At 42.7% G+C, this 13,095-nt stretch overlaps 1 protein-coding gene across 1 annotated transcript in view; it reads left to right on the forward strand.

Moving 5' to 3' along the window:
• The window catches only part of MATCAP1 (microtubule associated tyrosine carboxypeptidase 1), a 180,932-nt gene that overhangs the window by 51,987 nt on the left and 115,850 nt on the right, over nt 1-13,095 (forward strand). Inside the window, exons 3-4 of the mRNA XM_086947776.1 lie at nt 5,413-5,556; nt 6,290-6,422. Of these exons, the coding sequence (XP_086803902.1) occupies nt 5,413-5,556; nt 6,290-6,422 (277 nt within the window). The remainder of the gene's footprint in view (nt 1-5,412; nt 5,557-6,289; nt 6,423-13,095) is intronic.

The raw sequence follows: 13,095 nt of genomic DNA on the forward strand, positions 1-13,095 counted from the left end.
TTCCGATCAGACACATGAGTCCCCACCTGATAAACCACCTCTTCCACAAGACAGTCCGAGTGCGAAGAAACTATCATAGAACTCAATGCAAAACAAGATAGTAGAACGAAAGTGTTGTGAACATCATCAGGTCCAGAGACTCCATTCCCCGTTATGAACTCCCAGCGTTGATTCGTCCGCCATCTTAGCGGCTCCGATACATAGGGAAGTGACGCAGTGTCATTCCGATAACAGTTCTCATCAAAAGTTTCTAGAGTGGGAACATCAATTAGCCCTCCCATGGTCGGCAACGATCGTAGGTTTAACAATCCATTGGTGGCATTGAACTTGTGTTCGTCTTCCAAAACACTAGTCAAAGGCTCCGATACCTCACACAATGGGGGATCTACTTCCTTTATCAGAGTGGCCATATTGGGTGTCTCGGTTGTCGCTGTTTCTTGTGGTGGAGTAGGGTCCGGTCCAAATCGTAGCATCTCAACCAAGCGCTCCATCGTCGCCTGAATGCAGTTTTCAACGTACACCTGAAGTGACTCAATGGCCGCCAACACCATTCGCAGGGACGGGCCACTCGCAGTCCGTTCAGCCACTCTTCGATCGGTGTCAATCATGATCGCTTCCCCCCGCGGCTCGATCCCTCAGAGGGGAACGGGCGAATAGATAACGGTCGACTGCAGAGGGAGATTTATGTATTGTTTCTATGGTATCCTGGGGCTGCCACCGCAGGCAGAGAACCAAACCCAGCGAACACCAGCGGGCCAGTTACCGGGTCACCGGGCAGGGCCCCCGTCCACAACTGCTAGCTTTAGGCTGTCACCTCCTCCGACCTTCACCAAGGCAGCCCGCCGCTGTCCACATCAATTCGAAGAGGCGAAAGAAAAAAATTTCTTTGTCCACACCGGTAGACCGGACCCAATCACACCACCACAGCCGATGTTGTTGAACTGAAACCCGGATGGGCCAGTACTCGAGACCCCGGCTTCCGGGCAGATCTAGGCTGCAAACTTCCACTCGTCATATCTTCGTCAGCCGAGCAAGTAGAGATCTAGGGATAGCACCATTAATCTCACGTCAGGTTCATACACATTGTGGCGGGGCGCAAAGACTGGATAATTGACAGGATATTCCGGCAGAGCCGGGAGCTTACGCAGCCATCTTGGTTGCTTGCGTAGCTCCTTCCTTGATAATACATTTTTATTATCCGACAATAGCAAGTCAGCTGGTAAACCCATCCTCACAGTATATTTTGGGGTGAGCAGCATGGTGTAAATAAAATCAGGTGCATTTCAATGAACATTGCACTATTTTATACTACTCGGTGTTTCTAGTACAGGAAAATCTCTTCCCAATAAACCTCTCCCCTAAGATACACAACACACGCTTTGTAAACAGTTGTAACAATATTAGTCCTTCACATGGGCTGCCTGGTGTATTACACAATCCCATCTGTCACAAAATCTAACGAGAACAGCTTTTTTGTCTCACTGGTGCTTATAGGTAAGGCATCTATTTAAAATTCAACAAGCAACCGCTTGAAGAGGCCAGACGCCTAGGTGCAAAGGCATAATACATTCTTGTATGATTTCTTTGTTGTGTAAAATTTTCTTTTTGAAAGGCGAGCTGTTTTTTTAGAACAGATAAATGTTTCTTTCAAGTCGTTAACATTTTTTTGATCTTTTTGGCTGGAGAATGCCAGCCCCACCGCTTCCTACAACCCTCACAGAAATGTACGTAAACATAGTGCAGGCATTCCACGCAGTAGCAGGCACATCACACCTGGAGGCCCTTTACAGGCCTGGGAGGCACGCCAAGAAAACAGAGCTAACAGTTCATTAAATTTTCCTTTAAACTTTTTCTCCAAGGCTACCAAGTCTCAGCTGATTGGGATTCAGTTTCCATTTAGCTGGGCAATGGTTATATAGCCAAAGCACGACATATAACTGTCTTATTCACATTGATTGTGAAAAGCAAGGAAAAAGCACTAAGAAAACGGGGGGGAAAGAAGAAAGAAGTGCAAAAGGAGGGAAAAGCAAGGAGAAAGCACTCGGAAATTGAGCAAGGGATGGAGAAGAAAACAGTGAAAAGGGAGGGGAAAGGCAAAGAGAAAGCACTCAGAAAACAGGAAGGAGAAAGGAGGGAAAAGCAAGGGAAAGTCTACCGGGCTGCTATGAATACCATGGCAATAAGCACTGGGAAACCCTCCAGGTAGCTATGCGCTATACAGGAACTCCATAATAATAGTAATATACAGCTTCTTACACTGCTTTGGACTCGATCCTGCACAAGTTGGATAACTAGTATAATTAACTGAGGATCGTTCGGCAGGGTTAAGTCTACTTGGACTGGCAATATTGTAATATTTCATTCCAAAATGCCAACCACTATCTTGGGTGTAGCCCATATGGACCAATGAGGGTCCAGACAAGTATGTACTGTGAAGGATTTTTAGTTGGACCAATCGGAGTCTGGAGGAGATGGCAACATCACATGGAGATGCCACTGCAGCCCGCCACGCCTCATCATCCAACCCTGCTACATTGTGGTCCCATTTACTTCTCAGGCGGATCAGGGGATCGGGCATGTTGTTAATGAGATTCTTGTATATGAGAGATACAGCCTTTTCAGGCAAATCGCCATCTAGTATCCTGTCCTCCAGCGGAGAGGACTCTGGGAGGACAGCACCTTTTGGGAGAACTGCAAGCAAGGCGTGCCTGATTTGGAGATACCGGAATTGTTCAGAATTGGCCATTTTGTAATCTTGCTGTAGTCGGGAAAATGGTATGACCTCGCCCAATTTCCAAAGGTCCCCAATTCTGGAGATTCCAATGATATCCAATTTGTCAAAACCCTGGGAACGTGACAGCCAACCCAGCTGATCACCATGCCAGTGCGGCGTGGCTCGGGTGAGCTTACCCTCCCAACCCAGTCTTCTAGTAGCGTCTTTCCATACCTACACGGCATGTTTGGTCGGGCTGGACAGGACGGGTTTCAGAGATTTTCTGTACAGCGCCCCCTCTAAACCAGCCCCGGGAGGAGCCCTAAAAAGCACTGAAAAAAACATAGGTTTCAGAGACGTTATAGTTAGTTAGACATTTCACTCGTACAAAACCATAGAAATTCCGCTGTTCTAGTAAGTTGAGCTAACTATAACTCGCACCCCGGCAATACACAGCACATATTTACATCATTCATGACATGGTCAGTGACATCACTGATGACATGTCAAATGATATCACTGATGACATCATCCACGTGAAAATCTGCTGCACCTCCTCACAGTCTAATATAACCTTTGATACATCCACTGTAAAATACCAACTACCATTTTTGAAACCATCGACACACCAATACCAGTAACTACATAAGCACTCACTGATTCCTAGGTCTACACACACATCCACTCATACAATCACTCATACAGTCACTCATCAATACAACACTATCATGTGCACTCATACACCTATACAGACACTCACACAGCGCCAATCATTCATGGAGTTACTCGCACACCTAGTCAGTCAAGTAAAGAATCAATCACACTTCCATTTACTTACCTATAGAGTTATACACACAACAGATCACTTATTCAAACAGAAACAAACTCATAATTACTCTCTTATACAATCACTGATACAAGTAAACACTCATCGATACAGCCACTCTCACAATCACTGACTCTCACATATAGTCATTTATATACTCCAACTCTCACAAACACTGTCTTTTACATATGTAGTTACTTGGACATGTACCACTGAGACATCCATTCACTCAGTAACACACCCATACACACACTGATCCACCCATACAGCTGATTCCACATGCACTATTGAACCCACACAGCCAGTGAATCAATCACTCAAACATGTATGCACAGAGTCACACACCTCCCACGCACCCACACACACACTCGGGCACCCATACAAATACTCCTGCTACCAATCAATAACCCATAAATACACTCATGTAGCTACTAACCAACCAAGGAGCAGCTTATACAATAGCAGACAGACTGATACAGACATTCACACAGTTTAATCACTAACCCATGCATTCAATAAGAGACATGTAATAACTCACTTAAACAGTCAGTGACGCACCTACTAAATCATCCATCCAAACACTTATACACCCACTCGTTCTTCAGTACACCTTGGCATATATATAATACATTTTTAAACTTTATAGAAACACACAGTCACTGGATGATGTCATCAGTTATGTCATTTGAGATGTCATCAGTGATGTCACTGACCATGTAATGAATGATGTAATATGTGACGTCATCAGCAGTGCATTGCGGGGCGCGAGTTATAGTTTGCTCAACTAACAATAACGGCGGAATTTCTACGTTTTTGTACGAGTGAAATGTCCAACTAACTATAACGTCCCTGAAACCTATGTTTTTTTTCAGTGAATATATATATATATATATAATTTCTTTTTACACACTGTTTCAATTGATTGTGAGACTAGTAGAATGTAAAAAGTGACATAAGTGGGTATCTGGTGTCCTTAAGGTGCATTTTGTTGCGCTGGGCCATTTACTGTACTACACTTTTTGTAGATCATTTGTCATGTGTTGGTGTCTCTAGGGCAGTGTGAGTGAAGTCAGTCTGTTTCATAGGTAGAATTTTGATATCATAGATTTTCAGTCTGCTTCTTAACATGTACGCAATGGTTCTTACCATTTTGACTTCTGTGGACCCCCATTTATTCATTACTAGAGTCCAGGCCCCCCCACTAAACCATTATTGGAACTCTGGGACCCCCACTGAGTCTGTATTGGAATCCTGAGATTGCGTATAAGCAATTTTGATGACTTGAAAAGCAAAACAATCCGCAAAAATCACCCATATTATATTTTCTGTTCAATACACTTGGTATTCCCAAATGATTCATTGGAGCAATACAACTTTTATTTTTAGCCTCCAATTTCAAATTCCTTCACATTTATAGAACATTTAAGATTTTTACACTTTACTTCTCTATTTATGTACACTTTAGCATGCTATTAATATTATTTAATTTTCTAAGCATGAGTATGCGTTGCGGTCTCCCAGGGTTCCCTGGGCCGCAGGTTGGAAAACCACTGATTCTGGCGCATTGTTCATGAAACGTGATAATTACTTTCACATTCAGACCTTTATTGTGTTAATATTTAACTTGATATAAAAAGACCTCACAGTGATTGCACATGGTCATCGCTATGGAAACTATGACCTGATATAGTCCCATGTGAAATAGTAAGCTAATCTTTTTTTTTTTTATTACCTTTATTGTGGCGGAGTGTGTGGTGCAAGTGGTAACAGATCAGTTTACATTCATGCGAAGTACTTTGTGTATGAAATCTGGAGCATTCTGTCTCTTCCACTGCTTGTCACTAAGTCTGACCTCTCTGCTTTGTCCACACAGGCTATCCGTATCCTACATGCAGTCCTTGAAAAATATGGAACTTATGAAAGTTTTGAAGTCGCCACGGGAGGGACCGGGCTGAGCAAGTGTCAGATCTGGACCAATATTAGGAAGTACATGTTGAAGGAGGGCTGTACTGGCGAGGTATGGCCTTTTACTTCCTCTGTGCCTTCAAAATGTCCTCTAGTGGGAATGGAGTTCCTTCTCCATCGATTTGGTTAGTCATTGGCCTGTTGAAGGCAGGGTGAGTTCACTTCCCTTGTCCCATCTGCCCTCTTTACCGCTTATTTTGCAAGGTGTTTTGTAGCTAAGCTCTCATTTGTCGTTCAATGTTTGCTGCCTCTTATGTTTATGATACATTTTGTTGCAGGGTTCGTGAAGACTTCTGACTTTACAGATGATTTGTATTTGTGCTTATGGTGCTCAGTAGGAACTGGACAAAAGATGCTAACTCTTGCTGCTGTGTGGCTCCTCAAAGCTAAAATTTGCTTTTCGTCTTCCCAGGAAGCATTCTTTTAAGCGACCACTATACTGATTTCCTTCCCTGGAAGGCTCTCTTCATTCTCTGAGTCTCTCTTCTCATAAATTCTTAATTTTGCTGTGACAGCACAAAAAGGGAGTGGTTGCTTGTTCAGGAGTACCATGACTGGTGTCTTTGGGACATATCCTCATTGTCACCCTTTCATACTCTCTTCTGCAGTGGCTTATACTTGTGGCTGCTTATTCTTTTTCCTTCTATCTTCCTCTCAACCGTGCTGCTGCTTTTCTCTGTCTTTATGGTTGTAGGCTGTACCTTTAACCTTTGTCGCTACTTCTTACTCATTGCTGGTGATGGGATGTGTACTTATTTTCTGCCTTACTTTTCTTCCTTTGGCAGATTGTGGTGCAGCTCACAGAGGATCTTCTCTCCCAGGCTGTGATGATGGTTGAGAACAGCCGTCCCACCTTGACCATTAACCTGTCGGGCGCTCGCCAGTACTGGCTGGAAGGGATGCTGCGCCATGAGATAGGTCAGAAGCTATTCAGCACGTATTGGTGGAAGGGTGATGCTAGGGAAGAGGTGGAGGGGATGCTTTAACTGATGGTAGATGAAATCCTGCCATGCAAGGAGGCCAGCTCATAGGCAGTGGTATCTGTGCCGTAATGCGGAATGATAGCCCGCATTACATAATGTGCAGAGGGCACATTAAGATTCCTGCCATGTCTAATCTGACAAAAAGCAAGAGTGCTACTGGGTCAGGCCACCCCACAAATATGAAAAGACTTTTTAGCTGATAATGATTCCCTTAGGGGTGAGGGGTACTCTCTGCCTTTAGGGGGGATGTATGACGTTACAACGCATACTTTTACATCGCATACCATTACAACGCGATTTTTACAACGCAGGATCCTTTACAACGCATGCCTTTACAACGCATGTCATTACATAGCAGATGCTATTACAACGCATGCCATTACAACTTAAGTATAGGTAAGTATATCTTTTTTTAAAAAATTGTAATTAATTTAATTTAATTAATTTAATTTAATTAATTTAATTTATTTAAAGTCGTTTTTTTTTAAACTGAACCCTTAAAATACCCCTGTACCCCATAACCCAAACCTAGCCCTGAACCCTAAAAATACCCCTGTACCCCATAACCCAAACCTAGCCCTGAACCCTAAAAATACCCCTGTACCCCAAAACCCAAACCTAGCCCTGAACCCTAAAAATACCCCTGTACCCCAAAACCCAAACCTAGCCCTGAACCCTAAAAATACCCTTGTACCCCATAACCCAAACCTAGCCCTGAACCCTAAAATACCCCTGTAACCCAAAACCCAAACCTAGCCCTGAACCCTAAAAATACCCCTGTACCCCATAACCCAAACCTAGCCCTGAACCCTAAAAATACCCCTGTACCCCATAACCCAAACCTAGCACTGAACCCTAAAAATACCCCGGTACCCCATAACCCAAACCTAGCCCTGAACCCTAAAAATACCCCTGTACCCCATAACCCAAACCTAGCCCTTAACCCTAAAAATACCCCTGTAACCCATAACCCAAACCTAGCCCTTAACCCTAAAATTACCCCTGTACCCCATAACCCAAACCTAGCCCTGAACCCTAAAAATACCCCTGTACCCCATAACCCAAACCTAGCCCTGAACCCTAAAAATACCCCTGTACCCCATAACCCAAACCTAGCCCTGAACCCTAAAAATACCCAAACACCCAAAACATATACCTCAGTACCCCAAAACATATACTCTTATACTCATACTTATTTTTTTAATTTACTTAAATTAATATATTTAATTTATTTTATAAAAATACATAAATTATTATATGTATTTATTTTTAATATTAATTAAATTAATTAAATAATGTTTTAAAAAAATTATATACTTACCTATACTTACGTTGTAATGGCATGCGTTGTAATAGCATCTGCTATGTAATGTCATGCGTTGTAAAGGCATGCATTGTAATGGATCCTGCGTTGTAAAAGTTGTGATGTAATGGTAGTGCGTTGTAAAAGTTGCGTTGTAACGGCTGTTTCCCTTAGGGGGCTGTTGTCCCTACTTGTAGGCCCATGATAAATGAAAGGAGATAGAATTGGTTTTTTTAGGTCATATTTTGTCATGTAAGGTAGGGGGCATGGAAAAGATGGTTCAACCAGTGCTTCTTTTTGTACTGCAAGCTTGCAGAAATGGGAATCCTACTAAAAATGCTCCGTTCTTTCAGCAACATGTGGACTCCAATCCCTTCATTTGCATCAAGCAGCACATTTCCCCATCAGTCATAGGCAGAGTTAACTTTGCAATTCAGTCAGATTAAGTATTAGAGTAGTGAGGTTGAGCCTCTTTTAGGTGGGTGCTTGACCAGTATTGTCTTCCCTGACCTTCTGACCAGCCTGGTCTGTTACCCTATAATTTCCTGCATAAGTTATACCTCTTCTTGCATAGATGACACCAAAAGTGAAGCTTACCAATAATCTAACTTTACAGTTCAGACACTACTTTATTTTGTAGCGGTGGGTGAACTTCATTTATAGATACAAACCTCAAACTGACTTCTGCCACAAAGACCTAGGTCCATGAAACAATACAGTGAATTACTGGATGGTTTGGGCCCAAAGAAAACTGCTCCCTGTAGTTGTCCCACGTGTACATATGTTTGCAATGGGCAATGAAACTCTCTTATCCCTAACACGGATGTATGACGTTACAACGCATGCTTTTACCACGCATGCCTTTACAACGCATAGTGCTTTGGGGCGCTGGATAGTGAATAGTTTAATTTACTATTCCAACTCCAGTCCCCGTGGATAGTAGGGAAGGTGTTGGATAGTAAATTAAACCTATTCCCTATCCTAGAGCGCCCCCCAGCGCAATACGTTGTAATGGTTTGTGTTGTAAAATTTGCTTCGTAATGGTAGTGCGTTGTAAAAGTTTTGTTGTAAAGGTTGTTTACCCCCTAACACAGACCCTTTAAAACACATTTGCTAATGCTGGGTATAGAAACATAAAAACCCCAGCTTCTTGATAATGTCGGACCACTCATCTTGGACTTTGATCAATTGACAGAAATTTCCTTCACTCAATTCAGTGGCTGCTAGAATCCTAACACCATGTTTTCGGGAGATTTTTTTTAATAAGGATTGGGAAAACATCAATGCTAAATAAAACTTCAGGCTAACCATGATCTCATTACAACAATGCATACTGTTCTTTAACTACGTTGGGAATGACTTTTGTAGCTGATAATGATCCTAAAAAACAATTTAGTATGAAAGCTCATTTAGACCATTGCTTTGACCTGCTTGCATATCTTTTTTCACAGTCCACAGCACAATCTCTATTCACTATAGAGTATCAAGTAGTCAGGAATCCAGTATAGAGTCGTCTAGGTTCTGGCCGCCTAAGGCAATTTAGTGTGACTGATTTCTATCAAAATGCCCAAATCACTTGAATGAACCTAAATAAGGCACATGTTTAGTCCCTGTATTTGTGAAAGGAAAGTCAAATATCTCTGGTACACAGAAATTCTGTTATAAAAAAAAAAAAACTGTGCCTTCTTGGAGAAACTATGGTTTATGACAAAGCACATCTGGCCGCTCTACATTCTCTAGAAAATACATCTGTAATAAGTAAATTATCTAAACAAACACAAACTGGGAATGGCAGAAACTGTAAAGCCCTCGCTGTACTAAATAGTGCAGTGGTATGGCCATCTGATATGAGTGCACCGTCTTTTCTAGAGAAAGCTCAGTGACAACTGGAGAAAAAGGTACCCCAATATCTATTCTGCATTATGATCAATATGACAACTACCGCTTCCATCTTCCCGACCATATCTCTTGGTGTACTCTTCTCCTTCCTTAACAACATGAAATCTGCTCACTATTTCACACCCCTGTTTTTCTCAAGTCTGAAAATATTTAGCCACTGGGTCCAATTGAGTTTACTTTTGTAAAACCATCCCACAAACCAGTGCCTTCCATAGTACTTCATAAATAGTCGGGCACACTGCTGATTAACAGATTTCCCTTAAACCCTGCAAACCCACATAATATCAGCCCCTTAAACTTTCCTTGAATTGGCAAATGAAAATGAGTGCATGTGAGAAATTGGATTATTATTTGCAGTGGGTGACTATCCCCCTCATGGAATAATCACAACCATTGTCAGGGTGAACCCTCAATGTCACTAAATTAAAACTTCGTTCTATCCCTGGTAGCTTTGACATAGAGCAGACAAGCTTAACTTGGTGCAATGTGTAAAGTGTTTACGCAGAACCAAATCAGTAATAAGTCAGATTGAACAACAAGATAAATTCCAAGCCGAAATTAGAGAAAGAGTAAGATTGAATAATCAAAACACCAAAAATTGAAGAAGAAAAAAAGGGCACCTGGAGGTATGATTTTTATTGTAATATTTAAGTCGGAATAGCATCTAGAAGCCTAAGACCGGGACCTAGGTGCAATTCAATTTTAGGCAGGCCATGATGGAGTGGTGGTCGAATACACCAACCAGGTTCATCCAAGTCAAATATTTTACCTTCTGACTAAGTCCTTTAGGTCCCAATCCACCACATGAGGGCACTTTTAAAGCCCCCCCCAACCCCTCCCTGGATGCCAGGTGAGGCTCTTAGAGGGAGATTCATAGGGTGTTGAGCAGAAGCCAACAGCAGCGTCCAGTCCAGTTCCAGTTGCCACTGTTCAGCTGAGCAGTTGAAGGAAAGGCCTCTTGTAGCTCATTTTATCCCTGTAAATTGAACCAGGGAGTCAGCCTTATGACCCTTGGAGCCCAGTTCTGTGTCCTGGGTACAGGATGGAGCATGTCCAGTCCTTCTGAGCTCCTCTGAGGTCATAGACAGTAGGTCCAGTCCTCTTCTGTTCATCCGGTCCAGCAGTGTTCTGAAGTGGTGCCTGGAGATGTCACATTTATGCCAAGCACAAGCTAGTGGATGGAAATTGAGTTCTGGGCACGCCCCAAGCAATAAAGTAACAGTCCCCAAGGACAACAACACTACCCACTTTGGGCATTTTCAAGATGGCGAAAGCCTTCCGCCAAACTAAACTTGAGCTCTGAGTTCTGTGTGTGTGGGGAGTATACTATGGCAATTCTAGTGTCTTCCCACATCTTTCAACAAAAAATCAGTTTGAAGCAGCTGTACCCTCAATAAAGTAGATAGATGTCTTGTAAAAAAAATAGCAGGATTTTCCAGCAACTTGACTTTGGATACACAAGAATTGTATTGGCATCCTGTTCTTGTCCTTTCAAGTGCGACCCAGTGTTATATGTAAACCCAGTAGACCTACCAAGCATGATTTGACATTCTAGCTGGATTTGACACTGCAGTGCATGTTCTAACCACACCAAATACTGCATGCCGCACTAGCCTTCCAAGAAACAGTGAACAGCAAAAAACACATGGGATGGATAGCTCTTAAATACATAATTCTGTTTTACTCTGTCTCTTTAAGCTGCTTGGCATATAATACAGCCAAGCTAGTGATACCCCAGGAATTATCGCAATTTAAGACAACCCCAAGACTAGAACGGGGCCAGCCTAATTAGGTATTTAGGGAGTGACAAACAATTGACGTAAGTCTGGCTATGTCGTCATATACTGTCATTCATTTTGGGATACCCCCATGATGAATTCATCCTGCCGGCCTCTTCTGAAATGCTTGTCGATTTTCAAGAACCCGTCTATTAAGACTGCCCAAGCCTATAGGATACTTGTAATGAAGCAGCAAGGCTGACAGTGAGAGCTAGTGTGTGCACATATAGTGCAGCCCCCCCGAAGAGCTGTCCTGTCTCTCTTGGTAGGAGAGGTACCTCCTGAAGCCACTCTGCATGGTGACTCAATGTACCCCTGTGACAAGAAGTGGCACATTTTAAAATGGCTAGCACATGATGCTGACAATCTATTGTCTAGACGGAAATGGTGAGCCTGAGGAAGTGCTCAGTAAATTAAGTCTGAAATTGGAACGGTCAACCAGCCCACAATACACCCCAGCTTGCCAAGGCTCCCAGGCAACAATGTGTAATCGTTACTATGGGCCACATTTAGTAAAGTTATTTGCATTGGCCAGAATTAGCGCGGCTAACTTACAATAGCGAAGCAATAATTTGTGTTACATAAGTGTGCATTAGAACTCACAATTGTAATTGCAAATCTCAATAAGTATGTGTTTGTGTGTGTGTGTACATTCAGACAGGGGAGGAAGAAGAGGAGGTAGGGAAGCAATGGTTTTTAAAAAGATATATAACTAAGAGTTTTAAGCTGAAGGGGATTATAGGAGCAGAAACCCTGGGCTTTATCGTATCCACTGATGGACAGCATTACCTTTCTATCGCCCCCCAGGATATGCAGGAGATTGTCTCATCCCTTAATCAAGTTTTAGCCCCTAAATGCATCTCTTACGCCAGCTTCACCATGCTTGGTGATTTCAATATTCTCTTAGAGTTGGCAGAGGAGCCTTTAAATATGTGTTTAATGGAAGCTTTAGCCTACTTTAATTTAGTGAAAGCCCCTATGGGGCCCAGCCATATAGCTGGCCATACCATTGATGGCATATTCTTTAATGCAACACTAAAAGGGGGGTCTCGCTATCCAGTACCATAGTCTGATCACTTCCTTCTGCCTTTTTCGTGGATGTTTGATTGTCTAAAATAGCCCCGCCCTGTACTGCCACAATATGAAAACAGATATTGGAGTAGGGTACCCCCGGATTAGTTAAAGAGCACCCTTCTGGACTCTAAACCCGAGATCCTGGACTCCGTTCGAGAAGGCGACAGGGCGATCATCTCATGGCTCAGGAGGGTGGCTGATCTTGTAGCCCCCACTTCGGCCTCAAGAAAGGCTACAAAGACTGTCAGCCCGCTGGTTCACGAAGGTATTAGCTAATGAAAGAGCAGCGTGCAAAAAACTAGAAAGAGTGTGGCGGCACGTGTATCTAGACCCTGATAAAGTCACTTATAAATTGGCCCTGAAATCTTAGAATAAAAACCTTAAGAGGACTTGCAGCACCTTCTAATCCCATTGAATTAATGAGGCTGAGAATGATGGGAGGGAGATTTTCAAAATAATAACTAACTTTACTGATCCTAAAGTTACGTCCCCTCCACTGAAACCTATTCAGTCCCTATGCTCCCGATTGAGTGACTGTTTTGAAGAGAAAATCC

Source organism: Lissotriton vulgaris, chromosome 12, assembly GCF_964263255.1.
Source record: "Lissotriton vulgaris chromosome 12, aLisVul1.2, whole genome shotgun sequence".
In the NCBI taxonomy this organism is placed as follows: domain Eukaryota; kingdom Metazoa; phylum Chordata; class Amphibia; order Caudata; family Salamandridae; genus Lissotriton; species Lissotriton vulgaris.